Source organism: Papio anubis, chromosome 12, assembly GCF_008728515.1.
Source record: "Papio anubis isolate 15944 chromosome 12, Panubis1.0, whole genome shotgun sequence".
NCBI lineage: Eukaryota > Metazoa > Chordata > Mammalia > Primates > Cercopithecidae > Papio > Papio anubis.
The window spans coordinates 5,918,640-5,936,442 of record NC_044987.1 but is presented as its reverse complement, the minus strand read 5'-3'; the positions used below and the strand labels follow the sequence as shown (position 1 = coordinate 5,936,442).

The following is a 17,803-nucleotide window of genomic DNA, read 5'->3' as shown; positions in this document are numbered from 1 at the left end:
TTCTCAGCAGGAACTACTTTATGCTTTTTAGAGCAAAAATGCCCCAATAAATAGATATATGTATATGCATACACACCCATATGCAAATATATACATACAAACACACATACAGAAACTTACAAATAACCAAGTAGGCAAATCTTGTACTTCAGTTTGAACTGAACTATAGCACAGAAGTGCAGAAATCATTAAGTGCGCTCCTTGAGGCGTTATCATGAAGTGAATCCACTCACTCGCATAAGCACCTCCCAGGTCAAGGAGTAGAATTTCAGCCCCCTGCACCCTCTCTCCACCCCACGACCACTTCCTCCCCAAAACTAACCACCACCCTGCCTCCCAAGCCCATAGGTGAGTTTTGCCTGTTTCTACAATTTAGCCTGGAGGCGGTGGGGTCTGTCGGACTGAGGACAGGTTTTGTGGACAGACCAGGATGGGGCTCCTGCCTCCTGCAGTCTCTGACTGTGTGATCCTCGGAAAATGATATGACTTCGCTGACTGTTGCTCCTCTCATCTGTAAAAAGGAATAAGGGAATGCTGGTCTGCGTGGCTTATGCAAGGATTAAGTAAGAGAATAGATGGCAAGCGTCTGGCACACTGTGCATGTTCCGGGAGCGTTGCATCCCCCGCTTCACCGTGGCCTGTTTACCCTGAGGTGCTGGTATCAGGAAGGACAGGGAGCTCAGCAGCACAGGCCTGTGGTGGTGTCAGGCCAGAAAGAGCCTCAAGGGCAGGAGAAAGCAGTCCAAAGCCACAGAGAGGGAGGCCGGGCTCCAGGAGGACCTGCCTGCGTCGGACCAAGTTCCTTAAGAAAACAGAGCCTGGGGAACTGATGAAGTAGAAATTGGAGAAGAGGAGAGAATCTGGGTCCCCTGGGTGAGAGGCCAGATGCCCCCAACCAGCCCCTGCTCGGGGAAGGCAGCCTCTCCTTCTAGGAGTGAAACTTGAACCGAGAACAGTCTTTAGGGCAAAATCCTCTTCCTAGGTTGCCATGAAATATGTATTTCATGCAAGCTTTGGAGAGGTCAAATGACCCTTTCTCTTGGCTTTCTGGGAGTTTCCTGTGGAATTCATGTGTGCCCAAAGAAGAACTTTCACCAAGGGGGAAATGTAATAAATGTGGTTTATCTAAGGTTCGTGCTTTCGGCTACATCTGCACTAATGACTCAGGCAGTTTGCTCCTCAGAGGCCATCATTTTTCTTTATTTGCTCCAGCAGTGAGGTTTCAGCCTGAGGGAGAGAACATCAGGGACAGAGAGGCAAGCATTCTTGGTCCTGCTTCTGGGAATTTTTGTATTCCCTTGGAACGTTTGGTTCCATTTCTTCACTTCCTTCCAGTCGTGCCGGATTATTTCTTATTGCAGCAGAACCCATTCATAACTTTAATCGGAGGACAAGACTAATGCTCAGTAAACGCATGTATAAAGAGAACTATTGTATGTAATTGTGACATCTGTGGGAGAAAGGATGTAAAAATAGTAATGATCATAGCTAGCATTTATGGAACACTTATGAGCCAAGGTCCATTCTGAGCACATTACATGCATTATTTGATTTAATCTTCACAATGCCATTAAGTGGTATTCACCCATTTTGCAGATGAGAAACTGGTGGCTCAGAGAGATGAGAGAAATCAATGGAGAGCACAAAGCTAATTGGTGATAAGAGGCAGGTCTAATTTTAAACTCTCATTTGCTTAGTAAACATGCAGTCATGCTTTGCTTCATGATGGGGATAGCTCATCTTCATGTGAATACCACAAAATGTTCTTACACAAACCCACATGGCATAGCCTACTACACACTGAGGCTGTATGCTACAGCCTGTGGCTCCTAGCTTACTAACCTAGAATGGCATGTTATTGTACTGAATATGGTAGGCAATTGTAGCACAATGGCAAGTATTTGTACATCTAAACATTTAAAAGATACAGTAAAAATACACTGTTACTGCTGTCAAATATGTGGTCCATCTTTGCCCAAAACATCATTTTTTGCTGCGTGACTATTAACAGGAACTTGTCCCGGCCTTACTTTGTCATTGATATTCTTGAAAATGGAATAACCAAATGTAGCTGGCTCTTGAATGTTACATTCATGTGACTGTCTCATTTCTAACATGGCATCCACGTAGCCACACTTTGGCATACAGAGGGCTCAATACACCCCCATCATCCCCCTTCTTCTTTTCGTCTGGAGCTGCTGCAGAGCTAGAACTAACAGTCATGTTCTAGGCAGTTGGACAATTCTTATAAAATTCTCTTCCTTGGCCGGGCGCGGTGGCTCACACCTGTAATCCCAGCACTTTGGGAGGCCAAGGCAGGCAGATCACCTGAGGTCAGGATTTCAAGACCAACCTGACCAACATGGAGAAACCCCATCTCTACTAAAAATACAAAATTAGCCGAGCGTGGTGGCGCATGCCTGTAATCCCAGCTACTGGGGAAGCTGAGGCAGGAGAATCGCTTGAACCTGGTAGGCGGAGGTTGCAGTGAGCTGAGATCGCGCCATTGCACTCTAGCCTGGGCAACAAGAGCGAAACTCCATTTCAAAAATAAATAAATAAATTCTCTTCTTCATCACCTGGCTTGGGTAGTGCACACATTTTCTCTGAGGCACACAACCAAACGCCCACAGCTGGGTGAGGCGGCAGCTCCATTTCTGCATCCCTTCCATGACTGGAGACTAAAAATAGGAGTGTCTGACAGCCCATTCCCACCCCTGGCACCCAAGCCAGTCCACTCGGCCACAGGGAGCAGGGAAAAGGGTTGTTTAGAAGAATTTTCTTAGCCTCGAACACATGTGTTGAGCTTACGGTATGTTTTGTAAAAGCAGATCCCAGCCCTAGTTTTGAGAGCTCTTTAAGATTTCCCTAGGAGAGTCTCAAAGAGAATGGCAAAAATGCCTAAATTTCACAAATTACAACCTTGAATTCACTTTAAACAGAGGAACAAATCTAGTTTTAGGAAAGAAGGGAGAATATGTTTTCCATGCAACAACAGCAAATTATTCTTTCAAAGTTCTGGGTATAGAAGAGGTATGCATTGAAGTTGAATTTTTAAAGATTGGATATCAGCATTCTGAGATTACAGAAAATTCAATGCATGACTCTTCAGGTTCAGTGCATGCTCTTAGACATAGGTGAAGGGAAGCAAAAGTTCCTATTGGAATACTACCACTCACCTCCTTCCCAACTCCCAGCGCCCCTCCACCAGTAACAGATACCCGTGCACCTTACCCTCACCTGGGAAAGGACCCATATGTATGTAAACCCAAAGGATACCACAGCAGGAAGGAGCGATACTAGCTTCTCCGCCAGGCCATGGCAAACTATAAGCTGCAGGCCAAATCTGGCCCATGGGCAAAACAGCAAAAACTAAGAAGACTGTGCAACAGCGACTGTAGTTAGCCTATAAAGCCAAAATATTTACTCTCTCCTTTTGATAGAAGAAGTCTGCCAACCTCTGCTCTAGTTCAAGAAAAAAAATCAAAATCTAGACATGTCAAGTCACTCACCAACTGTCACATGGTGAGTTAATAACAATAATAACTGGAACAGATAATAATAACTGGAACAGACCCGGGTTTACTGATTCTCAGTGCTGTGTTCCTATCATGAGATGGCACAGACCAGAGCGTTTCAGAACGATGAATATGGCAGCTCAGGGGTCATGCTGTCTGTTTCCCCAGAGAGCATTTCATTCCAATGTATTCTGTCTCTTTACTCCATAAAGTTATTACAGGCCTGTATGATTGTCTCCAAGCAAACGGATTCCATTCGCTTTTCCTTTCTTTCTAGGAGTCCTCTGTCCCTCTTCCCCTCTCCCCATCTCTTTCCCTTTCCACTCCCTCCTCATGTCATCTCCTACTCTTGATCTCAGAAGAACATTTTGGTGATAACCTGTTTATGTTTTGCCTCTCAGGTTCACTGCTGGCCTATAATACAACCTCCCACACAGACCAATCCTCACGACTGAGCGTCAAAGAAGGTAAGTTTGTTCTTTTGTGCACTTAAAATTTTCTTCTGAACCAGACATGACACAGTCCCGTGCAGTTAAGGTTGTGGCAAAAAACCAGCTTGCTTGTTCCACTCAACTTTTCCTAGCATACAAAGACGAGAAGCCAAAGACTTTTGCCACTTGTGCTACCAGTTGCAAAAATACAGTAAAGAAGGTTTTACAGTATCTTGTAATAATATCACAAAGATACAACTTGAAGTTGTCATTCCATGCAGGAAAACATGTTACATTTAGGAAAAAATGAATGCTGCTTACTTTCAAAGTTGAAAGTTGGGAGTTTTCTCCGATGAAAATAATGAAATGAGGATTTCAAGGATTCCAGCATGTCTACCCTTAAAGGTTTTTTTCCGAAGAAATTTTAGCAGCCGGTCATGGTGGCTCACACCTGTAATCCCTGCACTTTGGGAGGCTGAAGTGGGCGGATCACTTGGGGTCAGGAGTTCGAAGACCAGCCTGGCCAACATGGCAAAACCCCCATCTCAGCTAAAAATACAAAAATTAGCCAGGCATGGTGGCAGGTACCTGTAATCCCAGCTACTTGGTAGGCTGAGACATGAGAATCGCTTGAACCCAGGAGGCAGAGGCTGCAATGAGCCGAGATCACGCCACTGCATTCCAGCCTGGGCGATAGAGTGAGACTCTGTCTCAAAAAAAATTTTAGCAATGTCAATACATTTTTTAAATGGTGGCTTAAGGGTTTGGTCTGGTTTGGTTTGGTTTTGTTGAGAAAGAAAACTGCCTCAGCAAATGCTCTTTGCCAACGAAGATTTTAGTAAATGTCACAATAGCATTGCTCAGTGTCTTTATGAAACGTCATGAGGAGTGGTTCCGATACTGTGTTAGATTTCAGGCATTGAAACAAGTGAATAATTCATGGTACCTGGTTTAAAGGAGAAAAAATGTGAACGCATAATTATTAGGAACCAGAGAGAGACTGGAAAAAATACTTGCATGGCATGGCAAAAATTCCTCAGAGGAGGGGACTTTTGAATAGGAGCTTGAAGAATAAATAATAAGAGTGTGGCAGGCACTCTGTCCTCCTTGGCTCGCTCTCTGTCCCCAGTTTTTCTCTAACTCACCTTCCCCATAATATAGAAGAAAGGCACAAGCTCTCAGGATCGGTTACGTATAGCGCAGCATAGCATAACCTTTCAGAGAAACAAAGGCTCTTCTAAGGAAAGACCATTTGGCTCAACATCCGCATGGGGTGGGAAGGAAACAGCGACCCAAAGACACTCGCTGGGTGTCTTGCCCAAGGTTACAACTTGATCACATAGAAATTTGTGTTTCCTGTTAACAATTTATAATTGAATAATGACCAGAAGGTTTAGTGGAAGAGTTATACCACAGAATGAATCCACTTTTAAATATTTGTGTTTTTTCATTTGCTTCCTTCTCTCCTATCCCACCCTGAGCCAGTCCTGTTTCTGCCACTTTTTCCTTTCCAAATCAGATTCCTTGAGTTTTGTCATGAAAACTGACTTTCTATGGATTCATTCTGCATTGTGAGTCAGATTCCACTGGATGACCTATTTTAATATGCTGTTGCAAATGTCTGTAAGACAGAAAATATATTTTAGTGGCAAACGCATTAGATTGAAGGTCAGGGCACCTTTGGCTTCCCGTGAGAAAATCACTTCAGACCCTGAACCTCAGTTTCCTGTCAAGTGAAGGGAGGAACTTGGTCAGCAAGAGGCCAGCCCTGACTCTGGAGCTTCTAAGGAGATGACAGGAGCCACATTGCGAGGGCTCAAGAGCCACTGTCCTTTGATTTCTTTCACATATTGAGTTGCATTTCATTTGTGGATAGGGATCTACAAATGGAAGGGAGGAAAAAAGAAGGGGAAAATGACTGCAGGGAGAGAAAGAGAGAAGGAAGGGAAGGGAAGGAAGATAGGGCGGGAGGGAAGCAAGGCTATAAGGAAGGAAGGAAGGAAGGAAGGGAAGGAGGGAGGGAGGGTTGGGAGGAGCCCTAACCTCTGAACTGCTGAATTCGAATTTTTGTAAGTTTCTCCAACACTTCAGGCTACAACCTGCTACCAACATCAGAATTAGCCAGTGAGGCTCTGAAGCAGAGCTTATGAAAGATTTTCTGATACTGGGCTTCAGATATAGGGTTTAGTTTAGAAACTGGTTTATCCAAATTGAAATGTGTTGCTAACCACCTCCTTCCTCCTCCTCCTCCTCCGCAGGTCTTATTGTTCAGCCCTGTCCTCTACCTGCCATACGCATTTCCTTCCCTTGGCCCTTTTGTGTTTAGGGAGTACATTTGTAACACTGCTGGCTCATTCAGGCTTATTGCGGGAGCAGCTCCCTCTTGCTGGGTAGCAACCCCTCTTCTGAAATGAATTAACTGTAGTATCCAGGCAAACGCACGCTGCCAGGACCTTATTCAGGTGGTGCCGGCATTTATCTCCCAACATTGGGCCTGGCCTCTAGAGACGATTAAGCCTGTGCTTTGCAGGTGCATCTTTTGTCCCCAGTAAAGCTCTCCACTTGAGCTGTCTTGCTCTTCTATGCCTTCCCCTTGTGAGGTGGTCTGAATCTGTCTGAACGACCCATCAAGCCACAAAACAAAGTACATTAGCAAGACAAAGCTAACCAAGCCCTCCCTCTATCCCTCCCTGCCTCCTCCCCACCTCTCACTGGCTCTCCTGCTCTGCTCTAAACACTATCTATTAGCTATTAGAAGACATCAGGCAACCTTGGCTCCGTCTTCTTTGAATAAGACACACACAGCCCCAAACAAATCCAGAGTTCATCAAGAGCACCAGAGCTCTGTGTGTGTGTGTGTGTGTGTGTGTGTGTGTGAGTGCACACTGGTGCAGTCCACAAAGGGCAGGTGCTGACATCAAGCACAAAGCAAGGAAATTGAGGAGATGCTGTCTGTTAATGTGTCTTCAAAGCGCTTATCAAATTAGAATGGCTTTTTGCTTTAAAATTGTATAATCACCCTTCCAGCTTGTCTCTTGAAAATGGCTGCAATCTCTAGGGGTTTTTTGTGCCCAGGAAGTAAGACTAGATTTTAAAAATTAATTTAGAACAATCTTTAAGCCCCTTTAAATTAAATATTCTATGGACATGGATTGGATCCAGCTAGTGCAGTTATGCTCTACCTTTAGTTTATCAAGGCTAATGCCCTTAAAAAATAAATTAGGATAAAAGCTATTGTTATCCATTTACAATAGCAGCCACAGCTGTCACCTATAAAGGGTTTTGGAATATATCAGACACCTTCACATGCTTTGCTTTGGAGCCTTGCACTGGGTCTTTGAAGTAGATATTATTATCTCTATTTTGCAGACAAAGAAAGTGGGGTTCAGCACTATTAAGTGACTCACTGAAGGGTACACAGCTACTCAATGGCAGAGCAAGGACTCAAACCAGGTTAGAGGATTAGACTAGAAGCCCCTCACTTTCTGGCAAATACAGCCTTTCTCTTCCAGCTGCCTTTCTGCAAAAGCAATACCTACCCTAAAAGTAACTTGGGCAAAGATGTGAATGTTTTGCATTACTTGATTTCTGTCCATGCGGTTTGCCCACTATCAGCTCCAACTTCATCCCTAAACTCTTCTCTTTCCAAAGATGAACCGATACACGACTTATGGTTGGCATCAGCCCTTAGTTCTGAGAGCACAGAGAATCACCTGGAGATCTTTAAAAATACTGACCCTAGGACAAATATTGCATGAGCCCACTCATAGGCGGTAACTGTCAAGTTTATAGAGCCAGAAGGTAGATGGTGGTTACCAGGAGTGGCAAGGAGTGGAAATGTGGAATTAGTGTTTAATGGGTAAGAGTTTCCATTTGGGAAGATGAAAAGGTTCTGAAGATGGATGGTGGTAATCGTCACACAACATTGTGAAGGTACTTAATGGCACTAAATTGTACACTTAAAATGGTTAAAATGGTAAGTTTTATGTTACATATTTTACTAAAATTTTGTAAATGCAAAAATTAAAATAAAAAAATACTGATGCCCAAGTGCCAAAAAATGACGCATTAATTCAGAATCTCCAACGATGACTCCTGGGCGTTGGAAATCTTTTAGAGCTCTCCAGGTTATTCCTATAAGCCAAGCTGCAGCCAAGCTAGAGGAGCCTGCTTTATAGAACAGAGACAACTGGAGAGAAATGAGGCCCATTTAGAGCTACTCCAGATTTCCCTGGAGATACACTGGGCAGTTGTCTGGCCCCAGACTGTCCTAGAAAAGGAATAGCAGGCCCTACTGGTATATTGACAAAGGTGTAGGTAAGTGAAGAGACTGTACGATCCTGATTAGATTTTTTGTCATTGTCATTGATGACTGATTTTACTGATGTATGATATTACTGATTTTGACAACTGTACATTAGTACATCTCAGAAATTTCTTTCTGACATGTCCTCATTCAGTCCTCTAAAATGTAGATAGAGTGTTGGTAACGTGATTTTACGGGAAGGACACTGGGGTTTCAGAAGTTAAGTGACCTTTTCAAGCATATAAGGGTCCTGGAGTCAGGGCTACTGACTTTCCACACCTTGTTCTCTCCAGTCCTCCAGGCTGCAGATGTGCGTGTGTCTGCCCTGGTCCCAGGTCAGAGCTTCACTTTGTTTTTCTGGGCAAAGCCTGCCGGAGGCCTTCCCAGCTCACTCAGCTGGCCCAGCAGCGTGCAAGAATCAGCACATCTCCTCCTCAGAGCTTCTTTGCATGCCTAAGCCCTCATTTCCTTAGTTCCTCATGCTGAATCTGTTTAAATACCTCTGACTTTCCAAAAGACAGAGGATATTGAGTTCCTTGTTTATTAACTCCTGGAACTCATCAACCGGCCAAGGGCCTGTGGAGCATTGAGCTTCTAGCCCCAGCCTGGGAGCCTTTCAGGGCTGCCATTGAACGCAGAAACAGAAAACCGCAGCCCGGCTGCAGGCGGAATGGCCATCTCCAGCCGTTGCCTTGGCTAATGGCTAAAAAGTCTGTCGGCTTGCATGCTAAGTATGGAAAAGAGAGGGGAGAAACTACCTTTCTGTGTCCCTTAGAGTGAAATGCCTGGTTGGTGCTGAAGCCCATGTTAATGAGAGCCTGGCTTCTCTCCAGGAGAGTCCTAGGTGGCAGGAGCCATGCACATGGTAACAACAGCTTTTTGGCAGCCCGGTAGGGTTTGCCAAGCACGTTCCTATCCATTATCCCGTTTGTGCCCTCTGGTGCCATCACCATGAGATGACAAGGCTGGTAGTATGTTTATCCCCCTTCTGTAGATAATGAAAACAAGGCACAGAGAGATTTCAGGGGTCCTTAGAAGGCACCCAGGTCATGAAGCAGTACAAGACTCAAATTCGGGCCTTTGCTGTGTTCTATGCTTCCTCTAGGCTGCTTCTGGAATCATTATCTCAGCATACTTGATTCAAGCATCTGACAACATCGTAAGGATTCTTTAATACTCTCAGTTTACCTAAGGCAGACATTGGTCTCCTATTTCAGCATTATAGCATACTGATTAAAACTCAGGCTCTGGACTCAGATTATGACCTGGACAATGCGCTCACATTTTTCTGCCTCAGTTTCCTCATGTATAAATGAGGATAATTGTAGTGCCCCTTCAGGGATGATGTAAAACTCCTAAATCAGCACAATGTCTGACACACCAATAAGTGCTCAATAAAAGTTATAATAAGGATTGTAAATTGTTATTCTAATTTATTACAGTGAAAATTACAATAGTAGTTAACATTATTATTGCAAGTTAATTACAATATTTTTGAGGGTTTACCAGATGTTAACACTGTACCAAGGGTTGTGAAGGATACTATACATAGATAGCCAAGCTGCTTTAAAACTTATTAGGGGGCCGGGCGCGGTGGCTCACGCCTATAATCCCTGCACTTTGGGAGGCCGAGGTGGGCAGATCACCTGAGGTCAGAAGTTCGAGACCAGCTTGGCCAACATGGTGAAACCCCATCTCTACTAAAAATAAAAAATTCGTCAGATATGGTGGTGGGCGCCTGTAGTCCCAGCTACCAGGGAGGCTGAGGCAGGAGAATTTCTTGAACCCAGGAGGCAGAGGTTACAGTGAGCCAAGATCACGCTGCTGCACTCCAGCCTGGGTGACAGAGTGAGACTCTGTCTCAAAAAACAAAGCAAAAAACAACTTTTTAGGGAGACACACCTATGAAATATGAAGGAAATGTAAAACTGCACGTAATCAAAACACAACAATGCATGCTACACACAAGAAGTTCTCTGAGTGTAATGAAGAGATAGAAAATCATTAATGCTCAAACTGGACATCTTTTCCAAATCCCTTACAGAACAGAAGAGATCTGAGGCCAGAGAAGGTGTGGACCCAGCCACGGTCACACAGGGAGTGAAGACAAATATATACATTTATTCCTATGTAGGCAGATATTGTAGATACCTGGTACCTTAGTCAGGAATAGACCTAAATTATGTGATTGATGCTCTCCTCTATTCATTCATTTCTTTTTTGTGGAGAATCTTCTGTGCATAGAACACCAGGCTGAGCCCTGAAACTATGGTGAACACAGCACATCACCTTCCCTCAAGCACTTTCTAGTCAAACAGAGAGACACACAGCTAAGGAAGGAAGGAACTACTGTGCTTTGGAGTGAGAGCAATTCACATATATTACCACGTCTTTCCATTTTCCCCTGCATTTAGCTCCTGTATGGGTGTCCTTTATGATTTTAGAAGTCATAATGAAAGATGGAGACCTCTAGCAAGATTCAGCCTGGCTGGGCTGGAAATAGATATTGAAGCAAAGGGAAGGAGGAAGGCACCAAGGAAACCAGTGTGTTTGCTGGGGTGGGTGCAAGTTTTCAAGTTGGGTGTTGGAGACGGGAGCCCAGGTGAGTCCTTGCAGGAATAACTGAGGCCTGGGTGTTGGATGTGGGTTTCAGGAAGAGAGCCTGGGATAGAACCTATGCACCACGGCTTCCTGAAACCTGGAGAACCGGGTGCAGTTAGACGTTTCATTGTGAGACAGGAAGCTCAGCGAAGGAGCTGACAGTCAGGGACTTGTGTCAAAGTAACTGGGCCAGGGAGAGCAGAGTAGGTGGGCATGGAGCTGAAATAAGATTGACCATGAATTCATGATTGTTAAAGCAGGGTGATGGGGCCTCAGGGTTCATTAGACTCTGCTGTCTACTTTTATTTATCTTTGAAATTTTCTGTAACTCAAAAAATGCCTCAAGACATCTCTGCCTTATTTCTCCGGGTGAACGGGTTCCCGAGTACGGCATCTTTGTTCCTTGCAATATGCACTGCCTGTAGCAAGCTGATGCGCTCCTGGGTGCAGTCCTTGGGAGGGCGGGCGTTGGGCAGCCTTGTGTGTGTGTGTATGTGTGTGTGTGTATGGGAGGGCGCAAGCTGGTGCTCAGTGTGGAGGTGGGCTGTGTGTGTGTTGCCTTGTAGAGCCCTGCATATGGGGGCTTGGTCTGGAACATGTGTACCCGAAGGAAAAGGCCTGTAATACTGTGAAGTAATCTGTTATTTTTAGGGAGTAAATAACATCTCTCATGCAGCAGGTTCTGTGGCCCCACAGGCTCCATCTACATCAGAGCACACACACTTCCAATTGGAGGGTACTACGGCCTCACAGGAGAGCCTGTGAAGAACATTGTCATTATATGTTCTTCCTTTATGATGAAATGTGTCTAAGCCATTCTTAGCAAAATCAGGGATGATTGCTGGATGTGTGTGTGTGTGTGTGTGTGTGTGTGTGTATGTATATATGCTGTTTCTGTGGTCCAAAGGCAAGATTTATGATTATGGGATAGACAGTAGCTTACTCTCTCCATTTTATTTTTTAAAAACTGTTTTCCTTTGAAATTCCTGAGTTAATGTTCTGTCTGCTTTCTATCTGACCCTCTTCGGAGAGTTGCATTTTTTTTTCCACGAGAGAGATTAAGAGAGAGAGAGACAGAGAGAGAGAGAAAGAACAAGGGTGACAGAGAGAAACAGAGATCGGGGGAGGAGGGAGAGCGAGAGAACTGGAAACAAAGACTCGTTGTCTCTAAGCTGGAGCAGGCAGGAAACCCCAATCCCTTGGGAATTTAGCCAGCCCGCCCTGTCCTGGAGTCAGACTCCAGCTCTCTGAATTCAATTTGACAGCTTGTCTGGGACACTTTCTAAGTAACCATTATCCTTCCTTTCTCTAAGTAAAAGGACTGTTATTTCTTTTCGTGGGTGTGCTGTGTGAACTGCTATTGCACACGTGTGGCTTACACAGCGACTGGGACACACTTTCCTCAAATTATTGGAAACAGTTAGCCCGTTTCCTAAGACAAGTGTAAATTTGTTCCAGGATAATGAGGCAAAAGACTGAGTATCAGTCCACTGCCTTATTAAAAGTGGGCCTATTCCATCAGAGGAATTTTGTGTATGTAGGTTTTACTTCTTTGAGGATTCTTTTGAAATAGATACAAACAACCTTACCTTCCAATGATCATTCTCCCCAGTTTCTCTGTTGATTGATGGATTATTTTAATGAAACACATCACCATACATCCCACTGTGGAGGGAACTCAGATGTCCTCAAAGCTACCAGAGGTTATGCAGGCCACGGGCACAATTAGGGGTGACCACCTAGAGTTCAAAGGAGCCCGTGTTGTGCCTGGGAACGGGGCCATCCTGGGGTTTCTTTTAATTACTCAGACCCAGTTGAGTCACCACCATACCCTGAGGGACTGTGAAGTGATCACCCACCCTTCAAAGTGTTCCTATTGGAAGACCATCCAGATTCAGCTCTGTGGGACTGCTAGAGACAAGTTCCAGAACTGTCTGGATCCCCCTGGAGCACGGAGGTGTGACAGTTTTGTTCCGGTAATACAGCTTTGCCCATTTAGGTTCTGACCTAAAGACCTGTCCTTCAAATATGACTTAGTTCCTGTCTACTCTGTCTTCAAACACTTCGGAATCATGTTTCCCCATTCTCCCTTTGCCAGGTATGCCTTTCATTCGTCTCAGTCCCCACCCGCAATCCATATTCCAGGGAACGACATTCACCCTTTAGGGCCCTGGTCAGATCAGACAGCATCGCCTCATTACGGTCTTGTCCGCTCTTCCCCAGGATGCTTTGCTTATACCCACTGTTTTACCAATGCAGCATTCAATAGATTCTAGCCTAGCAGTCTTCTGTCTTGTGAGACGGGAAGCATCTTGAAGGTGGGGACTATTGGATGGATGGATGACAATAATAGGCAAAGTACCTTAAACTATTCCCCAGCAGTTTGGCATAGAACTAACCCTTTGAGATGTTTCTACAAGGTGGATGTTTTGGCTCTATCCACTGCAGCTGCTGGCGTGGCACTGCCTTTCCTCTCTACCCTGTCCTAAATTTCCATTGCTTGGGACCCCAAGGTGGTTCCTTGGAAGCTATGATCAGTCCCATCCCTAAGTAAGGAGGCAAGACTGATAAAGAGCAGATTTCAGTCACAAGATGATGGCACCAGAGCCCCCTCTTGGCCCAACCACCACAGGATCCTGCTCTCAACTGGACTCCACAGGCCCTTCAGGTCTATGCCCATCAGGAGGAGGCTGAGGACACGCCAAGCCAAGGAAAGGTGACATTGCAGGGAGAATGTACTTTCTGCTCAATTCCACCTTCCTGTCTTAACTTTTCTTATGCCCCAGGCAGCCACAATAAGAGCTAACATTTGTTAAGCACCTACTATGTGCCAAGAAATTTCCTATTCACTTCACATTTATCCTGCATAAAACCTTATTAAGTTGGCATTATGATTATTCCCATTTTACCTGAATCACAGGTATGATGTTAAGCCTGAATCACAAAGCTAGTATGAAACAGAAGAGAGCCTGTTCCTGCAGTCCCCTCCCCACCTAGGCAATGGCAAGGGCTCCAAAATGGCCCTTTCCTACTCCATCTACCACCCCCATCATGCATTTCCCCCAGGTAGCTGATGTTGTCTAGTTGTTAAGATATATTCATCTGTTGACTCCTGCTACCATCTAAAAAATCAGGAGCCTGACCCAATGCGATCAATCTTATTTGCATTTCAAGAAGCAATCTAGCAAGTTAGAATTTTAGAAATTCCACTTTAAAGAGGTTGTTTGCCGGGTGTGGTGGGGCGGTGGCAATGGAGCTGCAAAGTATTTTTTAAAAACGTGCTTTGTCCATGCTCATCAGTCCAATTCTTTCTTTCTATCTGTCTCTGGAGAGAGAAGGGGAGAGGAAGCTTCTTCCATGCCACATGGAGACAAATGGGTTTCAGGCATCTTCTAGTGAAAGGCCAACGTATAGGAAGCATCATTTGTGGTGGTTTCACAGATTTTTTTCCCATTGTTATGCTTTATAATTTATATAATTGTACACATATCCTTTTGTGTTTCATACTACATTTAAGAGGATAAAGGACAAAAAGAGATTTAGAAAAGAAAGTATTATATTGAGTAACACTCTATCGATAAGAATTTCAATAAACTGAATTTAAGAAACCATCCAGGCCAGTGGCTCACGCCTGTAATCCCAGCACTTTGGAAACCACGGTGAGAGGATCGCTTGAGCCCAGGAGTTCAAGATCAGCCCTGGCAACACAACTAGACCCCATATCTACAAAAAATAAACAAAAGTAGCCAGGCGTAGTGGTGTGTTCCTATAGTCCCAGCTACTCCAGAGGCTAAGGTGGGAGTCTTGCTCAAGCCCAGGAGATCGAGGCTGCCATGAGCCAAGATTGCACCACTGCACTCCAACCTGGGCAACAGAACAAGACCCTGTCTCAGAGACAAAACAAAATAAGAGTAGGGGTGGATAAATTCAATAAATTTAATAAATTTATTATTTGAGGGAAATTTATTTGAGGGAAATAAAGTTTCCCTCAAGTAATTTCATGGCTCTACCAGTTTCATGGGTAATCCTCTGCCTCAGAGCTTCACAAACCCATGATTCCCAAGGAGAAGGAAGAGATGTCAAAATCAGCTTAAAGCATCTTAAAGACACGTCCAGGATGCTCCAGCTGCCCCACACCCCTCATAAATTCACCTGTGCCCTCAGTAGATGAAGGAATGAGGAGAACGTTGGAGCTGAGCACTTATGTTCTTAGAATAATCTCCTTCCATTGCTCTGGAATGTCCAGCCCCTGCACTGCCCCAGTATTGAGAGCCAGGGCTTCATCCCAGTGCTTAACTGGAGAAGAAAGGCGCCTTCCTGCCACTACAGAGTTCACCTCTTCTCACCCCTGTGCCAGAAGGTGCCAGGCCAGGCACTGCAACTGGCCACTCAGAAGTTCCCACTTTGCCCTTTCTGCCCTCCCCGGGCTGTCTTTGGTCTTTCTTATCAGAGCTGCCCTTAGATGCACTCTGAATAAATCAAGACCCTCACAGGCGCCCATGGGCTCTGCAACATTAGTGATGGTGACGATGAATGCATGAGCCCAGCAACATTTTAGGAAAGGACGGTGACATTAGGTAAACCTCCAAGTGGAGCAGGGAACTGGTGCCAGGCTGTGGGAATGGTGCTGGGAGACTCCAGAGCACCCTCCCCATTGGTTCCCACTGGACTCAGCCCAACAACGACTCCTCCTGCACTGCCAGGGAGGGGCCTTCATGACCCTGAGTGCTTGGCAGGGTAGAGCTCCACTACAGTTCTCAGTGGCAGTTCACACCCACTGGGTGGGCCATTTGGGTTTTGCATGTCTTCTAATTTATCTGCAGACTCTCGGATGTTACTATCTTCGGCCTCCCATCTCTACCAAGTTTCACCATGACACTGCACACTCATCCCACTCCAGACGACAGAGCAAAGACTCCAAGTGCAGTTGGCCTTGCTTGATGCAGCTTCATTGCCATTGCTTGGTTCATGATAGAAGTTAAAAGTGATCCCCGTTGGCTGTTTAGAGGAGAGGGGTGCCAAAATACTTTGAGAAAAAAAGGGGCAGGCCCACAATGCCCTACCAGGGGCCACCTCAGTACAGAGTATTCCAAATGTGTTGGTTCTGCCTAATATACTGATTTAGAAATTCCACCACAGGGAGATTATTTGAGGGGATTGGTAGCTGGAAGATATTTAAAAGAAACTTGTTTAACCAAATTCTCATCAACCAAATTATTTCATCTATCTGGAGACAGAGAGAGAGAGAGACAGAGAAGCTTCTTTTATGCCAGACAGAGATCTATGAGCTTAGGCTATCTTCTAGTGAAAGGCCAACGTATAGGAAACATCATTTGTTATTTTAATATAAAAACCTTTCTAATCTCTTTTTATAGATTTAATAACTCTCTCTCTTCAGAAGCCCTTATCTAAGTTAATAAAGAGGTTGTTTCTCATGAAATATCGTTGTTGGAGGAAAGAAGCCTTTGAGGAGGAAATATGGAGGCTAGAAACACTATCCAGGATGTCAGTGGGTTTTTTCTTTCTGGTCTCAGGGATCCATAAGATCAAGATGTTTAACATGGGTCAGGTGTGGTGGCTCACACCTGTAATCCCAACACTTTGGGAGGTCAAGGCGGAAAGATCACTTAAACTCAGGAGTTCAAGATCAGCCTAGGCAACATGGTGAGAGTCAATCTCTACATCAAATAAAAAAATTAGCCAGGCATGGTGGCACGGGCCTGTGGTCCCAACTATTTGGGAGGCTCAGGCACAAGAATTGCTTAAGCCTAGGAGGTCAAAGCTGCGATGAGCCAAGATTGCGCCACTTCACTCCAGCCTGACCGATAGGTGAGGCCCTGTCTCAAAATAAAAATGTTAAAAAGAGGCTTAACATGCCTCTTTGATAAAGTTTAAATTCTTGTATTTGAAATATTCTAAAGAAAAGATGGTAAAAATTGAGTGGGACAATTACTTTATGTGTCAAAATCCAACACACTCTTTGAAACTTGATTCAATTCCTATCTGCCTCGAGATACATTTTTATTCCTCCTTAAGACTATAGTCTCTTCTCAGAGCCTCACCTCATTTACAGGCTATTTATAGACCTAATTACAGATTACCTTGTGGTCTTTAATTGTGAGTTTTCTCCTGGCTCTTTTCTTCCAGCCCTGTAGATATTCAGTAAATACCATTGAATATTTACTCAATCCTGCTCCAATAAAGGAAGAACCAGAAGACATTAGTTTTGGTTGACACAAGAAAAATTAACTTCTTATGTCTCATGAACTAAACTCTGGAAAACAGTATCAGCTAGAATTCTGTGGGATGCTTTAGAGTATAGAAAGCATTTTCATATACATGGTCTCATTTATTCTCAAAAGATCCCTGTGAGGATCCAGTGTGCTATTTGCTTTTCCAAACTCTTAAATTTAAGAATAATCACACCACTCTCTCCTGCCCCTGCCGAGTATCTACCTTTTATAGAGAGGTTCACTAAGAGGTTCAGAGAAGTTAAGTCATTTGCCTCAGACCACACAGCTCATAATTGACAGAGATGAGAGGCAAAGCAAGGAGTTCTGACCCCCCAGCCCAGAGTTCTTTCCTTTGCCATGAGCCATTTCCCTGTTTGGAATGGATTCATGAGAAATTAGGGAATTTCTTCCCATGAAGAATCTCTAAGAGCCCTTAGTAACACCACAAACAATCCTATGCTTGATAAGTTTTAGGTATCACTCTTCCAAAGAGATGAAAATCATTCTTGGTATCATTTTGAAAAATCTTTGAGCTCAAGAAGTCTTTGGCCTTTTGGGCCTGTTTGCAAAATAATTATCAGCCCTGCCCAATATACTAGAGGAGGTTAGAGAGAGGCAGTTTTTTGCTATGAGTCATAATTTCAATTTCTATTAAAATTCTTACATGGCCACATATGCTTTCTCTCAGGCTTTGGGCCTCTGGGCCTGTGCTAA

The 17,803-nt window shown here is 44.4% G+C and overlaps 1 protein-coding gene across 3 annotated transcripts in view; it reads left to right on the top strand.

The window, feature by feature from the left end:
• FLI1 (Fli-1 proto-oncogene, ETS transcription factor) overlaps window positions 1–17,803 on the top strand; it is a 118,231-nt gene that overhangs the window by 84,446 nt on the left and 15,982 nt on the right. For all 3 annotated transcript variants that reach the window (XM_021926743.2, XM_003910942.4, XM_021926744.2), the window contains one exon: window positions 3,920–3,985. In XM_021926743.2, coding sequence (XP_021782435.1) covers window positions 3,920–3,985 — 66 coding nt within the window. The remainder of the gene's footprint in view (window positions 1–3,919; window positions 3,986–17,803) is intronic.